At 38.6% G+C, this 17,978-nt stretch overlaps 1 protein-coding gene across 1 annotated transcript; it reads left to right on the top strand.

Annotated features, from left to right (window-relative positions):
* Positions 1-1,780: 1,780 nt before the first annotated feature.
* On the top strand, positions 1,781-2,488 carry LOC120580297 (uncharacterized). Its single transcript, XM_039833942.1, has 2 exons — positions 1,781-2,209; positions 2,323-2,488. Exons 1-2 carry the CDS (start codon positions 1,839-1,841, stop codon positions 2,378-2,380), a joined length of 429 nt encoding a protein of 142 aa, XP_039689876.1. The 5' UTR covers positions 1,781-1,838; the 3' UTR covers positions 2,381-2,488.
* The last annotated feature ends 15,490 nt before the right edge of the window (positions 2,489-17,978 follow it).

Genomic DNA, 17,978 nt, shown 5'->3' on the forward strand with positions numbered 1-17,978 from the left:
ATAGAAATAGGTTCTGAGTGCATACAGTAATTCATTTCACATCTGTAAACCAATTTGGGGAGTGGAAGTGAGAAAATTAGGATTTTGGGTAAAATTCTGGGTTCTGGTCGTGCTGATATTCATCGCTCACCTAGGCGAGTAGACCTTCCCGCCTCGCGAGTGAGCAACTTCATGGCTCGCCTCGCGAGCAGACCCACTCGCCATAGCGAGCAAGCACCTGAGAGATCATGATTTTTGAAGTGTTGTTATAAGCTGTAAAATAGATAGTTTTATGTACCTAGATGATTTTAGAGAGGACTGAAGCAAGTTTTAGATTAAAAAGATGATTAGGGAGCTTAGAATTGAAGTTTGAGTGAGAAAAATGTCAAAACTCCCGAGAGCACCATATTTTCGTTCGCCTCGAGTTCGCCTTGAACTCGCCATGGCGAGCAACCCGTTTTCTGAACTCGCCATAGCGAGCAGGTGTGCTCGCGAGGCGAGTTGCCCAGTTTTGCTTTGTTGATTCTGTTTGTTGATGGATGATTTATCTTGATGATTAAGCATGGCTATTATAATGGTGTATTTTTCTGAATGTTCTAAATTAGTTATAATGAATTGATGCTGATTGGAATGTATGCTTTCATTTAATTAAGTCATACATGAATGTTGTATTTTGGAGTGGTGAGTCATATACATATATATGCATAGGTTGGGTTGTATGTAGATATACACAAGTGGGTCAGTTGCATAAGCATAAAAGTGAGAGAGCTTCGGCTCTGGAACACCTTGTCGTTCAAAGTGGTGGAGCACTAGTTGCTCAAAGTGGTGTTTAGTGGTGAGAACTTATGTCCTGAAAATGAATGTTTTAACCATTTTACAGCGGTGAGGACTACGGTCCTGATTTTGGTACCACATGCATGGGTGTTGTTAGAGGAGTCTTAGTGGAGTGGTGATGAATTGCATGAGTCGTTGAGTGGGTTATTAATCACCATTTGTTGATGACATTGAAAATGATGATATTTATATATTGTTGATGAATTATTATGATAGGGTGTTAGATTCAATTGATGCATTCATTATCTATATTATTGTTGTGAATCTCACTCCTTCTGCTTGAAAATGTTGCCCTTCCTATGGTTAACTTGCAGGTGATCCTGAGTAGTTGGTGGTGGCTCAAAGTGTCTAGGGCTCTGATACGTGGGATGGGATTTTATCGCTTAATTTCTTTCCTATGTATCAAATTTTGAATATTGTTGTTGTAGCCCTATTGGTGTTGGATTTCCTTGTTGAGGCTTTTATGCCATGAATTTTTATGGAGAATATTTATATTGGATGTTGTGGTTAATTAAATTGAAAATATTCCGCTGCAGATTTAATGATAATTTCAAAGGATGTTTAATTAAATAGATTTTTATATTCTATTTAAAATGGTTTTGAAAATGTGATGTGACATGCCCGTTTGGGTTTTACTCTGATGTTGAATTGTTATTATTTAATTGATTTTGGGAAACGGGGTGTTACAACATATATATTCCAGGTTATGGAGATACACATAATTGGAAAAAAAACAAAGCATTTTTTGGGAATTGCCTTATTGGAGCACTAACTTGATTCGACATAATCTTGATGTCATGCATATTGAGAAAAATGTATTTGATAATGTGTTTAATACTGTTATGGACATCAAAGGAAAAACTAAAGATAATATAAAGGCAAGAATGGATTTGAAGTTATATTGCAAGCGCAAGGACTTAGAATTACTTGAACAAAGTAATGGGAGGACCATAAAGTCCAAGGCAAACTACACATTTACTCTGGAGCAAAAAAGAGCAATTTGTGAATGGGTAAAATGTTTAAAGATGCCAGATGGATATGCTTCAAACTTGGCTAGATGTGTTGACATGAAGGAAGGAAAGTTACATGGAATGAAAAGTCATGATTGTCATGTGTTCATGGAACGCTTACTTCCAATTGCTTTTAGCTCATTACCAGATCAAACATGGAAAGCTATAACCGAGCTTAGTCAGTTCTTTAGAGATTTATGCTCAACGTCAGTACGAGTAGATGATCTTATTAGCCTTGAGAAAAATATTCCAACAGTGGTATGTAAATTGGAACGCATTTTTCCTCCGGGTTTTTTTGACTCAATGGAACACTTACCCATTCACTTACCATATGAGGCAAGAGTTGGAGGTCCAGTGCAATATAGATGGATGTATCCCTTTGAGAGGTATTATTTTCATGCACCATAGACATAATTTTTAGCTTATTGTCTACATCAATAGTTCTTTTTTTTTTTTTTTGTAAATTTTGTGTTACTAAAAAATTCTTTATTTATTGCAGATTTCTCCATCACCTTAAAAAGAAGGTTAAAATAAGGCATGTGTTGAAGGATCAATAATTGAGTCATACCTTATTGAGAAGATTTCTCAATTTTGCACGTATTATTTCGAGACAAGTGTGCAACCTAACAATACTAGCATTGGAAGAACAGGGGCTGATCATGATTTGGCACAATCTTTATTTCCCATTTTTAATTTGGCTGGTAGATTTGCTGGTCAATACAAAAGTCGTTTTTTGGAGGATAAGGAATTTACTGCTGCCATGAATCATGTATTAATCAACTGTGATGAGATTCAACCCTATATTGAGTAAGTACTTTCTAAAATTTATAATTCTTCATTTCCTAACTGTGATAATTATAATTGAATTAAATTATGTAACAATAGGATCTTTGTTGAGACACTACGAAAAACTCATCCTAATATGAGCGATGAACATGCTGATAAATGCATTGAAGAAAACTTCGCAGCATGGTTAAAAGAATATGTAAGTATATTTTGAATACTTTTCAGCATATTGATTACATACATATTATTTTTTACGCGTTCTTTTAGTAACACTCTTATTGTTGGGTGATTTTTGAATAGGTTGACAATCCTTCAAATAATGTGCTAGATCCAAATATACATGCTTTAGCATGGGGTCCTTTAAGAATTGTAAAAACATGGCCTATTTACTTTGTGAATGGCTTCAAATTTCACACGAAATCACATTCAGTTGGAATGTCTACTATGAATTGTGGAGTGTGTGTTAATTAGGTACAGGCTATGGTGACTATGAAAATGACTTTTATGGTCAACTTGAAGAAATAGTTCAAATTAAATATCCTGGAATACCACTGAAGAAGGTCGTGTTGTTTAAATGTGAGTGGTTTGATCCTACAATTGATAGAGGAACAAGGGTTAATAAACAATATGGAATCATTCAAATTCGACATAATCGACATTATGGGAAGTATGATCCATTTATTGTTGCAGATAAGGCAATTCAAGTTTATTTTGCTCCACATCCAATATGCTCTAGGATTAATGCAGATTGGTGGTTTACCTCATTCCTACTCTTTCGATCTATCAGAACGGATCAGGCTATCTATCAATCGATTTAGTCAAAACAAAGGCAAGAGGTGTGATCGAGGATCAACAAGTTGAAGACTCTGCATATCAAGAGGATTTTCTGGATCAAAATATTGCTGGCATCTCAGCTGACATAGATTTGCCTGCGACTTTACTAGATGTTGAGGGAAGATTTGATGAGGTTGATGACCATGAGTTGATAGTTAATGATCCCATGGACAAGGATGATGATGATGAGGAGGAGGAGGAGGCGGAGGAAGAAGAAGAAGAAGAAGAAGAAGAAGAAGAAGAAGAAGAAGAGATGATGAATAGTGGTTGGTGAGCGAGACAATGATGAAGGGTTTAGGGATCAAAGTGATAATAAGGGATGAATTTGTTTATGTTAATATTTCTAATAACTTTTTTACTATGTTCTACCTTGATGTTTTACTATGTTCAGCCTTGATATGTACATTATGCCAATTGTTTTTCCGATGTGGTTTTATTGTTAGTGCTGGTCTAATTTCCTTGTTTTGTTGGGTATATTTTGCTTGGGAGTTAATCAAATTATTGTTTTAGATGTATGGAAGAGGTACTAACAGAGGTGGAAGGACTTTATCCTCTCGAGGCCGATACTCAACTGGTAGAGGGAGAATTGCTGTTCAAGTTACACCTACTATACCATCTCGATTAAATCAATCATTATCACCTGCACAACCTACGCTACCAGAACACATAAACACTATACTATCAGCATCACCATCACCAACTCAAACCCCAACACTAACTCCGACCCCATCAGCTACTATACCTCAAAATCCAACTCCGAACACATCAACTACCATACCTCAAAATTCTGAACAAACTTTGCTACACACTCAATCATCTGCCATTGAACCTGATGATGATGAAGGAATTGAGCAAGAAGGCCTTGACGAAATAGAGCCATATGGAAATGAGTAAGTTAAATATTATACTTCTGAGAAGTTAATTTTTTTTGTTTTTAGAAAATAATTGATGCATGTATATTAACAATTTTTATTAACAGGTTCAATCCATCATCTGCTATTCGTTTCTTGACGAAATCCATTAAGAGCAAATTGGATTGGTTTTGTCCTACATGGGGACATGCATCTCTTGACCAGAAGTTGTTATGGTTTACTGAATTTATGGTAATAGTTATATAATTAGTAATTTATAGTTAATTAGTAATATATTTCATTAAGAAGAATACTTAGCTACAACACTTTATATACAATTCAGTCGGTTCTTACCATAAATTTTGCTAAACGACTTTGTTTTAATGATACATAATGCCTTTGCTGACGTAAGTTTTTGGTAGTTAAGATGAATATTAGTGTAGAACAGTACAAACAGTGTACAAAGTATTTTATCTAAGTGTTTTTTTTTTATTAGTTAGATGTAATTTACTAAACAATTAAAGACTCTTGAAATTTTTGAATTTCTAACATGTTAATTGGGTGCAATTTTGTAGAAGTATTGTAAATGGCATCCTAAATATGATGCTAAGATTCGACAAATTTATGAAATCAAGGGAGAAGCTAGATTTAGAGGTATGATGTTTCAAGAGAGGAAAAATTATGCAGAAAATTCTGAATACAGGCCAAAGTACATCCCTGAGCCAGTATGGAATCAATTAATACATTATTGGGCATCCGATAAAAATTTTAAGAATTTATCAGTGGCAAACACTGCAAATCGTGCTTCAACTCAAGGTAGCTCAATTCATACTGCTGGTTCTATATCTATGGGTGAGAAGGAACGTAGGATGGTAAGACACATGATATTTTCTCCTTAATTTGTGAAAAACATAATGGAAATTTTCTCATTCAAGTTATGGAAAAAATGCAGGAGAATGAAACAGGAGTCAAGCCTCCAGTGGAGGAGGTATTTGCTATTTGCCATATCATAAAGGATAAGAAATGGGTTGATAGTAGAGCTGAGCATGCCTATGTAAGTAGCTCTTTAACATTACATATTTATCTATAATTTAGTTATGATAATAGAGCTGAGAAAGGAAGAAAGTTGGCCACCACACCTGGTATCAAACAGACCTGCTAACAAAGCAGCCTGCGCACGGCAACTAGCCGAACCAAAACCAGATTTATCTATGATTTTACTAAAATTACAGATTTTAATTGGTTGTTAGTTAAATGACTAACATAATTCAAAATTGCAGGGAGCTTTTAAGAAGAGAAAAGCAGAGCTTTTGGAAATATCAATGTCTCAAAATCAAGAGGAAGAAGGATTGTCTTCTGAAAGCCATCATAATATGTCAGATGACTTGACTATTTGGAAGGAAGTAGCTCCTAAAGGTAAAAAAGGAAAATTATATGGTTTAAGTTCTATAGGAACAAATACTTCGAAGTATACTATTCGTTCATGCTCAAATGCCTTTAAGGAAAAAAAACATGGAACAAGAGCTCTTAAAATGGAAAGAAAAGGTAAAAGAGCAAGAACGTATAAACCAAGAGCAAAAACAAAAATTGGAGCAACAACAAAAAAGAATTGAGTCAAATGAAAGCATGCTTGCAACTTTATTTGAAAAGTTGAATATGCCATTGCCTCCAAACTTTGCTTGTGCGACACCTATGCAAGATGAACCAAATGATGTTGGTGAAGCCTCTAATGGAAACAATGATGATAATTTTGGATTTCAATGATAAGTTTGGCCCAACTGGTTTTCTGTTGTTCAACTGTTTTGTGGTTGTTGCTGCCAGTTTCACTTTTTTTTTGATGAATTATGTGTTTGACTGCTGCTGTCTTGTATTTGGCTTTGTCATGGGAGTTCCTTTGGGTTGGAGTTATGTTTGCAAACCTGTTTACCTTGTTTTTTTTTGCTATTTCCTTTTGGTTGGAGTTATGTTGTCTCCCTATCCCTGGTAGTGCACTTCATTGTGTTACTTTTATTATTGAGTACTGACTAATGAACAATTTAGTCATGTTAGTTTGTGATATATTGTGTTAGAACATTGACAACTTATATAAATCTAGTTTATATAATTTTGTTTCAGACAATGAGCATTTGTTTACTCTTGAATTATTATTTATTTTTATTTGATTTAGTATGTATTATTGAATATCAATTTTACATATTGGAATTTATCCCAAACTCATTAAAAAATATTAATTGTGGCAATTTTGTAGAATAAAAAAAAAGTTATAACCACAATTGAAAAGCGTGGAAAATATTTTTAAGCAATTTTAATCTGTCCGAAATTCGTTTGAAAATTTATCTTGAATCCGTCTGAAAACCGTAGGAAATTATAACTCAATTCCATCTGAAAATCGTACGAAATTAAATTAAATTCCGTCTGAAATCCGTAGGAAATTAAATTCAGTTCCGTCCGAAAACCGTAGGAAATTAAATTCAATTCCGTCCGAAATCCGTTTGAAATTTAGTCCAATATCCCACAACTGTGTTTGTGCGAAAACCGTACGAAATCCGTCTGAAATATATTTCAGACGGAATTTGGGACAAAAATACGATTTGAGACGCGGCTGTTTCGGACAACGCCCAATCTTCCGAATTCCGTCCGAAAATGAATTTCCGTCCGAATTCCGTGGGAAAGTTCCGTAGATTCCGTCCCAAAACCGTCCGAAATTGCGTCCGAAAATGACTTTTTTTTAGTAGTGAAATAACAAATATATTTCTACACCAAATAACATATATATTTCTACACCAAATAACGTAATATTTCCACACCAAATAACAAATATATTTCTACACCACATAACATATATATTATACTAATAAATACCAACATATAACATAACAAAATATCACTCATCAAAATAAATCGAGTAAATTATAAAAAGACATCTAAACTCAATAAAATAAATCAAATAATAAAATAGGCCGTTACAACTCTACCCCCCTTTAAAGAATTTCTTCCTCGAAATTAAGCAAAAGAGAAAAATGAATTTAATTATTGCTTAAATATCTTAAACTATGTATAACAAAATAGAAACTTCAAACAATACACAACCTAAACTTAAATCGAAATTCAAAAAGGAAATAATATTAAAATAAAATAAACTTAAATCTAATTAAAACGAAACTAAATATTAAACTAAAACATCTAATTATTGACCCATCACCTAACCTAGGTTATGTACGATAGTTGTCCAAAAAAGAGACTATTTTAACAGCCGAAATTCAAACCTGAACTTCCTAACATCTTGTTATACCCTGATTTTGGACCTAAAAATACTCGTTCAAATTTCTTTTTTAACACTGATATTTGTCAATTCTCTGTTATTTTACTCTGAATCTTTACTCTCTTTTTAAACGTATTTTACTGCCTCTGTCTATTCTGACATTACAAGTCATTTAAGAACTCTCTGAAACGTCATATTACTTTTCTTGCATTTTATTTCAGAAATCATACAAAAGGGTATTTTGGTCATTTCCTGCAGTGGAACCCATTTTAGTCCCTGTGTTTGCCTCTGAGTCTTTTCAACTTGTCTGTACGAATTATTGTTGAGTCTTTGCTTAAAAATCATTTCAAAAATTGCATCTGAGTCAGTTTAGCCCCTAGGGGCATTTTGGTCTTTTCCTGTCAAAATTTCGACAGGGAGGTATTTTAAAATACCTCATGTCGGTAATTTGTTCGTTTTAGTCCTTTTGTTGATTTTATTTTTGGTTTCACTTTACGTTTTTTTCAAATTACCAATTTTAGTCCAATTTTATTTTTAATTGCATTTCGGTCCCAAACAGTTTAAAAATTACATTTTAGTCCTTTTTTTATTATTACAGTCCAATCCTTCAGTTTTTCTTTTTTGCAGAGAGGTCCCTAAGTCCAGTCCAGGTGTCATCACCCCATTGGGTCTCGAAGTACACATGTCAGCTATAAAAACAACACAGTGTCAGATTTTCAGAATCAGATGCACAATCATTGAAATCATCACAAACAGATTTTTTTTCTCTCTCCATTCAGTTACAGATCAAAACAGAAAGTTCTCCAAGAACAACAACAAACCCTAACTGTTTCCAGAACCAGATTCATCAACAAATTCATCAATTCTCAGAGATTCATTGATGAATCTTCATCATTGAATTGATTCCCCTGCAATTCAAGGTACGAATTCCTCACCGGAGGCGAGGAACTCCAGCACCGATCACAGAGAAGAGGAAAGAGGAAAAACGCGAAGAAGCTTAAAGCCAGAACCGAATCGCAAAACACAGAGAAGAGGAAAGAGGAAGAACGCGAAGAAGCTAAAGCCAGAACCGCAAAGCCAGAACCGCAAAGCCAGAATCGCAAAGCACAGCGGAAAGGTAACCTTCTTCACTTTCCTCTTCCTTTTTCTTCATTTTCAAAAAGTTTTCCTCAAGGTTCAAACTCAGATCTACTCCGATTGAAACTTTTTTTGAAAAATCTAAGCTCGGATTCGAGAAGTAGAAGAAAAAGGATGTAAGAAAACGTAAAAAAATTTTGAAACGGAGGAGTTTTAAAACTCCGGCGCGGCGACGCCACCACCGGCCACCGCGCCGGAAAACCGTTGCTCACCGGAGAAGACGAAGCATATTTCAGAGCTTCTCTCTCTAGGAAACCTTAGAGAGAGAAGCAGTTGTGTTTTGTGTTGTTTTTTTGTTGAAAACTCCTTTTATAATGCTCCTTTTTGTCCGTTCTTGTACGCGCGCGTGTACATTAATTCAGCGCTTCATCGCGTTAATAGCCATCCGATCTGGATCTTTCCTTGATCTAATGGCTACAACGCGTTGTGATCCTGAATCATGTGTATTTTCTCCTGTGCGAAATATGGTGCGTTCTCTGTTTGAACCGTTAGATCTTTGATCTAACGGTCACTGTACTTCCTGCATTTTACACTATCTTTTGTGCCTTTTTTGGACCCTTGGATCTTTGATCCAGTGGCTGTGATGTGATCTTGGGAGTTAGATCTGGACCTCTGGATTCATCCAGCGGACCAGATTAAATCCTGCTGAGCCTCTTTTTAATTGCTTCTTTGTTGTGTTTTTAAATACTTTTTTTTTTACACTTTCTTGGCATTTTATGTTCCTAAAAATTTTCTAAAAATATTTCCCTATCATTTTAATTTCTCCTCCAAGTGTTAGAATTTATTTGCTTATTTTTGCATTTATTTTCTTTACTTTGTTCTTTTAATTCTTGCTCATTAAATTCCATATATGTTCTTGATGCATTTTTTACATATTATGATATCTTGGCATGTGAAATAATGTGTGAAAATATCTCTAGGAATATGATATAATGCTTTGCTTGTGTGTACTCTTATGATCCTCACATTGTAGCTTAAATTCAAACCTTTCAACAAATGGCTATAATGAGGGAATTATAGGTCATATGCATGTCTAAGTATCATAACCAATTTTAGGTATATTTTGCCACTTTATTTCATTTCATTATTTTCTCTCTTGCTATTCTATTCAATTTTGTTTACCTTTCTACTATTTTTATGCTTTATAATGCTAACCATTTCATCTCACATTTCATTCATCCCATAGTTTTGGCATCATTTTTCTATTCATTTCTATATCAATTGGGTTTGTAATAATTTTAGATAGATTAGTTCCTTTTTGAATTCTTTGCAAGACCATAGCATGTATCTAGGACTCAATGTAAAGGACTATGGACACTATAAGTGATGTACACCGACACAAGCACCGACACGCACACACGTTGCATGATTACCGTTTAGATGTATGCTTAGGAAACGCGATTTTTAGACAAATGCCAATTTTCAAAAAGAAAATAATAAACCAATTCCATCACTCAAATTTTTCCAAACAAACCTTGGAGTCAAAACTCCATTGAAATTCTTCTTTTATTTTCTTAAACAAATCCAAATGAAACCTAATTTCTACTTAGACTTTTTTAATAACAATTGAACCAACCATTCACCATTTTTCTCTCTTATGCCTTTAAGGCCTCTTTCTCTTCTTCAAAACCATTTTCCAACAAAAACTAAAATCAACCAAACACACAAAAAACATTTTTTGAGAGAGAACTACATGGAGTTTGATCCCTTAAATGGGTATGTAGGCATGAGGTTAAAACCTCTCCAAGTCCACTAAAATAAAACCTCAAACACTTTCTCCCCTCCATTCTTCACTCAAATAAAACTTCTTTTTTAAGTAGGCAATAAAAATAAAGCGTAGAAATAAACTTAGGAGAACGGTACTTATGGGATACCATAATCGTTCCGGGTGCCTAACACCTTCCCGTAACGAAAGCGACCCCCGAACTTCGAATCTAAGGGTTTTTTCTCAATTTTGCCCTTCCCAAGAAAAAATAGAGAATATCAAAGATTGAAAGGTTCAAGCCTAATTAATGACTTGACACCCGAAAATCGCGATAACAGAAATGGCGACTTCACTGGGGATACTTTTAGCGGGTCACGCCTAGTTTTCCTTAGTTTATATTTACACTTTGTTTTATTGCTTACATATGTGAATACTTGTTTATTTTCATTTGACGTGTGGGGTGAGAATATCAAAAGTCCTATACCCGGGCTGAGTGAACTTATGATTAGGTAGAGATATAATCGACAATTCGATCCGAGGGTTGCCTCGTGTATTGGGTTATGCGATCAATCTCACATAGCTGAGGCATTTTGGAAGTAATATTGTCGGCGTGTGTTGTCATGCTTAGGCACTTTGCTTTCAATTGTTCGACGATGCTATGGACCGTAGTTACCAAACCCATCCCTGGCCTTTTTTAGGACGTAGTGCGGTGGCTAAACCGAGTGTTGTCTCGAGTTTTAGTCGTCACGCGATACTACACTCAAGCTAGACCTTCTTGCGAATAAACATGGAACGGACGTTGTCCCGTGCTACCATGATATACGTAAGAGAGGTTGCAGTTTGGGAACTTGATTAGAACCTTGGTTACTATTATCCTAAGCCTTAGTTTACCGGGCACCGTGTCCGCCCTTGGCTCCTCGACTTTAATCTCAACCCTCCATGTTTTCTCTGTAATTGAAAAAAACAATCATGCATACATGCATTCATGCATAAATTTTTTTTCTCATGCATTCATCGAAGGATTGGACAAATTAAAAACTTTGTAAACATTACAGGTATGAAGAAGACTAAATCCTACAAGTTCAAGGAGGTTGATTTGGTTAGTTTGAGAGAGTTGGCACTCAAGGTGAAGAATCAAACAGGTTTCCGACTCCGGTATGGTGGTTTGCTTACTATTCTTCGGACTAATGTTGAAGAGAAGCTCGTGCACACTCTAGTGCAATTCTATGACCCGAGTTTCCGCTGCTTCACTTTCCCGGATTTCCAGTTGGTCCCTACTCTTGAGGCTTATTCCCACTTATTGGATTCACCTATAGCCGAGAAGACGCCTTTCACCGGTCCTGGGGCTTCTCTTACTCCTCTAGTTATTGCCAAGGATCTCTATCTCAAGACTTCTGATGTCTCCAAGCATCTTACTACTAAGTCTCACATCCGGGGGTTCACTTCCAAGTATCTACTTGAGCAAGCTAATCTCAAAACTACTTGTCAGGACGCACTCGAGGCTATTCTTGCATTGCTTGTCTATGGGCTCATTCTCTTCCCGAATCTCGACAACTTTGTGGACATGAATGCTATTGAGATCTTCCATTCTAGGAATCCGGTTCCTACCCTGCTAGCTGACATGTATCATGCTATCCATGACCGGACTCTCAAAGGTCGTGGGTATATCCTTTGCTGCGTACCTCTCCTATATAGGTGGTTTATTTCTCACCTTCCGAGCTCCTTCCATGACAACTCGGAGGATTGGTCCTACTCACAGCGGATGATGGCTCTCTCTCCTAACGAGGTGGTCTGGATCACTCCCGCCGCTCAGGTTAAGGAGATTATTACTGGTTGTGGAGACTTTCTCAATGTACCTCTTCTTGGTACCCGTGGGGGAATCAACTACAATCCGGAGCTTGCTATGAGACAGTTTGGGTTCCCTATGAAGACAAAGCCCATCAATCTTGCTACATCTCCAGAGTTCTTCTACTATTCGAACGCCCCCACCGGACAAAGGGAGGCTTTCACAAGGGCTTGGTCTAAGGTCCGTAGGAAGAGTGTGAAGCATTTGGGTGTGAGATCTGGTATTGCTCATGAGGCCTATACTCAGTGGGTAATAAACCGAGCCGAAGAGATTGGTATGCCATACCCTGCTATGAGACATGTGGCTGCATCTGCTCCATCTATACCTTTACCTCTACCTCCCACTACTCAGGAGATGTATCAGGAGCATCTGGCCATGGAAAGTCGTGAGAAACAAATGTGGAAGACCCGATACAATGAGGCTGAGAATCTAATCATGACTTTGGATGGTAAGGATGAGCAGAAGACTCATGAGAACCTGATGTTGAAGAAGGAATTGGTTAAGGTCCGAAGGGAACTTGAAGAAAAGGATGAGCTACTTATGCGGGACTCCAAGAGAGCCAGAGGACGACGCAACTTCTATGCTAGATATTGCGGTTCGGATTCGGAGTCTGAGTCTGAGGATCATCCCACCACTTCCTATGCTTGAGAGTTTTATTTGTTTATACTTCAAAAGTCTTCCCTTGGCTTAGTATTTCAAAGGGATTCATCTTGTAAACACTTCATTTTGCTTTGCTTGTTTAGATATTGTTTACAAAACTCCTAATTTGTCTAAAAATCCTTCGATGTCCAAAAACAACTTTTGCATTTGCATTTGTACATATCATGCATCATGTGCATCATTCATCAAGCCACAAAAGGTTTACAAGTGCTCACTGCCTCCTGGTTCTTCTGCCACAGAGATTGAAAGGTGGCTCGTGCTCGGAAAGTTTACGAATCAGACAGAATACACCGGACTAGACTCTACAGAAAGAAGAATTCGGCAGCCATGGAAGAAGAGAATGCTCAGCTCCGTACCGAGTTAGCCACTCTAAGGGAAGAATTGGCTAAAGCTAATGATGTCATGACCGCTCTGCTAGCCGCTCAAGAACAATCAGCCACGGCTATCCCTATAGCCACAGCTATACCGGTGACTACAAGCATGCTCCCAACTGCATCTACAAACGCTCGCTTCGCTATGCCAGCTGGGTTTCCGTATGGGCTTCCACCGTTCTTCACTCCCAGTACTGCAGCGGGCACTTCGGGCACTGCTAACAATGTTCTGATCCCTGCAACAAATGCTGTCTCCATCAATGCTACTTTGCCACAAACAACGGCAACTGTCACTGAGCCTCTTGTGCATACCATGCCCCAAGGTGTTAACATCAACACACAGCACGGAAGCATCCCCGTGACCAAAACCATGGAAGAGATGATGGAGGAACTTGCTAAAGAACTCCGTCATGAGATCAAAGCCAATCGAGGGAATGCGGACTCTTTCAAAACCCAAGATCTCTGCTTGGTGTCAAAGGTGGATGTCCCTAAGAAGTTCAAAATCCCAGATTTCGACCGATACAACGGGCTGACTTGTCCCCAGAACCACATCATCAAGTACGTCCGAAAGATGGGCAATTACAAAGACAATGATTCCCTTATGATCCACTGCTTTCAAGATAGTTTGATGGAAGATGCTGCAGAGTGGTATACTAGTTTGAGCAAAAATGACATCCATACCTTTGATGAATTAGCCGCTGCTTTCAAAAGCCACTATGGGTTTAACACCAGATTGAAGCCGAACAGGGAATTCCTCAGATCTCTCTCCCAGAAGAAGGAGGAAAGCTTCCGTGAATACGCACAGAGATGGAGGGGGGCAGCTGCCCGCATTACTCCCGCTCTTGATGAAGAAGAAATGACCCAGACATTCTTAAAGACCTTGAAGAAGGATTATGTTGAGAGAATGATCATTGCTGCCCCGAATAACTTTTCGGAGATGGTCACCATGGGAACCCGTCTGGAGGAAGCCGTCAGGGAAGGAATCATTGTGTTCGAGAAAGCTGAATCCTCTGTGAATGCATCAAAGAGGTATGGTAATGGACACCACAAGAAGAAAGAAACGGAAGTAGGGATGGTGTCAGCCGGAGCTGGTCAATCCATGGCTACTGTTGCTCCTATCAATGCAGCCCAAATGCCTCCTTCATACCCATATGCGCCGTATTCTCAGCATCCTTTCTTTCCGCCATTTTATCATCAGTACCCTCTGCCACCGGGTCAACCTCAAGTACCCGTTAATGCAATTGCTCAACAGATGAAACAACAGTTGCCAGTTCAACAACAACAACAAAATCAGCAAGCTAGACCTACTTTCCCTCCGATACCGATGTTGTATGCTGAGTTGCTTCCGACTTTACTCCAAAGAGGGCATTGTACAACCAGACAGGGCAAGCCCCCACCTGATCCGTTGCCTCCCAGGTTCAGGTCCGACCTCAAATGTGATTTTCATCAAGGCGCCCTGGGTCATGATGTCGAGGGGTGCTACGCTTTGAAGTATATCGTGAAGAAGCTCATTGATCAAGGAAAGCTGACTTTTGAGAATAATGTCCCACATGTCCTCGACAATCCTCTTCCAAATCATGCCGCTGTAAATATGATCGAAGTATGTGAGGAAGCTCCTAGACTTGATGTCCGTAACGTCGCAACTCCTCTGGTGCCTCTACACATCAAGCTGTGCAAAGCTTCTCTGTTCAGCCATGATCATGCCAAGTGCCTAGGATGCCTTCGTAATCCTTTGGGTTGCTACACTGTTCAAGATGACATCCAAAGCTTGATGAATGATAATTTTTTGACTGTTAGTGATGTCTGCGTGAAATTTGCAAAAAGTGGAAAGCTTGTTACCATTCATGGAGAGGAAGCATACCTGGTTAGCCAGCTATCATCTTTCTCTTGCATAGAAGCAGGGTCCGCAGAGGGGACCGCTTTTCAAGGATTAACTGTCGAAGGTACGGAGCCCAAGAGGGATGGAACTGCCATGGCTTCTTTGAAGGATGCACAGAGAGCCGTCCAAGAGGGTCAAGCTGCCGGCTGGGGCAGGTTAATACAGCTTCGTGAGAACAAGCATAAGGAAGGTCTTGGCTTCTCCCCAACTTCAGGAGTTTCCACCGGGGCATTCTATAGTGCTGGGTTTGTCAACGCAATCACAGAAGAAGCAACTGGATTTGGCCCGAGGCCTGTATTTGTTATACCAGGAGGCATTGCGAGAGATTGGGATGCCATTGACATTCCCTCAATCATGCATGTTTCTGAGTAATATACCTTGTTGCTTAAGTATCTTGTTTTTTCAAAATAACAATCCTCTCGCTCTGCCCAAAGCGAGATTGATATTTTCTGTAAGGGCATGTTTGTTTCGGCATTGCCATTGATTAATAAAAAAAATTGTCGTTTCTTTCACGACTGCTTTTTTTAGTGCCTTTTTTTCCTTGGAAATAATGGTAATGCCAGAAAAAAACCAAAATATCTGTATTTTCTTATTAATTTCAAAAATCTGCATAAAAACCCTATTTCTAAAATCATCCAACCATTTTACGCAGATTGAACTATAATAAACCCGTTGGGCACAGTAACCCTGCATTCCCTCCGAATTTTGAGTTCCCAGTGTATGAGGCCGAAGATGAGGAAGGTGATGATATACCATATGAGATCACTCGGTTACTTGAGCAAGAAAGGAAAGCCATTCAGCCTCACCAGGAAGAGATTGAACTTATCAACATAGATACCGAGGAGAACAAGCGAGAAATCAAGATCGGTGCTGCTCTAGAGGAAGGGGTTAAAAAGAAGATCATCCAACTCCTCCGGGAATATCCGGATATTTTTGCATGGTCGTATGAAGATATGCCAGGTCTAGATCCTATGATTGTGGAGCATCGGATCCCCACCAAGCCTGAATGTCCTCCCGTCAGGCAGAAATTGAGAAGGACTCATCCAGATATGGCTCTCAAGATTAAGAGCGAGGTTCAAAAACAGATTGATGCGGGTTTCCTCATGACAGTGGAGTACCCTGAATGGGTTGCCAATATTGTACCTGTGCCAAAGAAGGATGGTAAAGTCCGAATGTGTGTTGACTTCAGAGACCTGAACAAAGCTAGTCCAAAAGACAACTTTCCATTACCTCATATTGATGTGCTCGTTGATAATACTGCTCAGTCTAAGGTGTTCTCCTTCATGGATGGTTTCTCCGGTTACAATCAGATCAAAATGTCTCCTGAAGATAGAGAAAAGACGTCTTTTATCACTCCATGGGGTACTTTCTGCTACAAAGTGATGTCGTTCGGCCTAATAAATGCTGGTGCTACCTACCAAAGAGGGATGACTACTCTGTTTCATGACATGATTCACAAAGAAGTCGAAGTATATGTGGATGATATGATTGTGAAGTCAACAGATGAGGAGCAACATGTTGAATATTTGACAAAGATGTTTGAAAGGTTGAGAAAATACAAGCTTCGATTGAATCCCAACAAATGTACATTCGACGTCAGATCCGGGAAGTTATTAGGCTTCATTGTCAGCCAAAAGGGCATTGAAGTCGATCCTGATAAAGTCCGGGCCATCCGAGAAATGCCAGCTCCACAGACCGAGAAGCAAGTCAGAGGTTTCCTCGGACGTTTGAATTACATCTCCCGATTCATATCTCACATGACCGCAACCTGCGGGCCGATCTTCAAGCTACTCAGAAAGAATCAGCCTGTTGTATGGAATGATGAATGCCAAGAAGCTTTTGATAGCATCAAGAATTACCTGCTGGAACCACCTATCCTTGTCCCACCCGTGGAAGGAAGGCCTTTGATTATGTATTTGGCAGTATTTGATGAATCCATGGGATGCGTACTTGGTCAACAGGATGAGACTGGAAAGAAAGAACATGCTATCTACTATCTAAGCAAGAAGTTCACCGATTGTGAAACTCGGTATACAATGCTTGAGAAGACTTGTTGTGCTCTGGCCTGGGCCGCTAAACGCCTGCGTCATTATTTGGTGAATCATACAACTTGGTTGATATCCAGAATGGATCCGATAAAGTATATCTTTGAGAAAGCTGCTGTTACTGGGAAGATTGCACGCTGGCAGATGCTTTTGTCTGAATATGATATTGTGTTCAAAACTCAAAAGGCAATCAAAGGCAGCATTCTTGCCGATCATCTTGCTTACCAACCTCTTGATGATTATCAACCAATTGAGTTCGATTTCCCCGATGAAGAGATCATGTATTTGAAATCCAAAGACTGCGAAGAACCGTTGATTGATGAAGGTCCAGATCCCAATAGCAAGTGGGGTTTAGTCTTTGATGGTGCTGTCAATGCTTATGGTAAAGGAATTGGGGCAATCATTGTATCCCCATAGGGGCATCACATCCCTTTTACCGCCAGAATTCTGTTCGAATGTACAAACAATATGGCTGAGTATGAAGCATGTATCTTTGGGATCGAGGAAGCAATTGACATGAGAATCAAACACCTCGACATCTATGGAGATTCTGCGCTCGTCATCAATCAGATAAAGGGTGAATGGGAGACCCACCATGCCAAGTTGATTCCTTATCGGGATTATGCGAGACGTCTGCTGACATATTTTACAAAGGTTGAGCTGCACCATATTCCTCGTGATGAGAACCAAATGGCTGATGCTCTTGCTACTCTATCCTCCATGTTTCGAGTAAACCATTGGAATGATGTGCCAATAATCAAAGTGCAACGCCTTGAAAG

Source organism: Medicago truncatula, chromosome 4, assembly GCF_003473485.1.
Source record: "Medicago truncatula cultivar Jemalong A17 chromosome 4, MtrunA17r5.0-ANR, whole genome shotgun sequence".
NCBI lineage: Eukaryota > Viridiplantae > Streptophyta > Magnoliopsida > Fabales > Fabaceae > Medicago > Medicago truncatula.

What these genes read in the sequence shown, in the direction of transcription:
- LOC120580297 (XM_039833942.1), top strand. Translation starts at nt 1,839, where the DNA reads ATGCCAGATGGATATGCTTCAAACTTGGCTAGATGTGTTGACATGAAG. An exon ending in TGGATGTATCCCTTTGAGAG is followed by an intron (nt 2,210 to 2,322) that starts GTATTATTTTCA and finishes TATTTATTGCAG; the next exon opens with ATTTCTCCATCACCTTAAAA.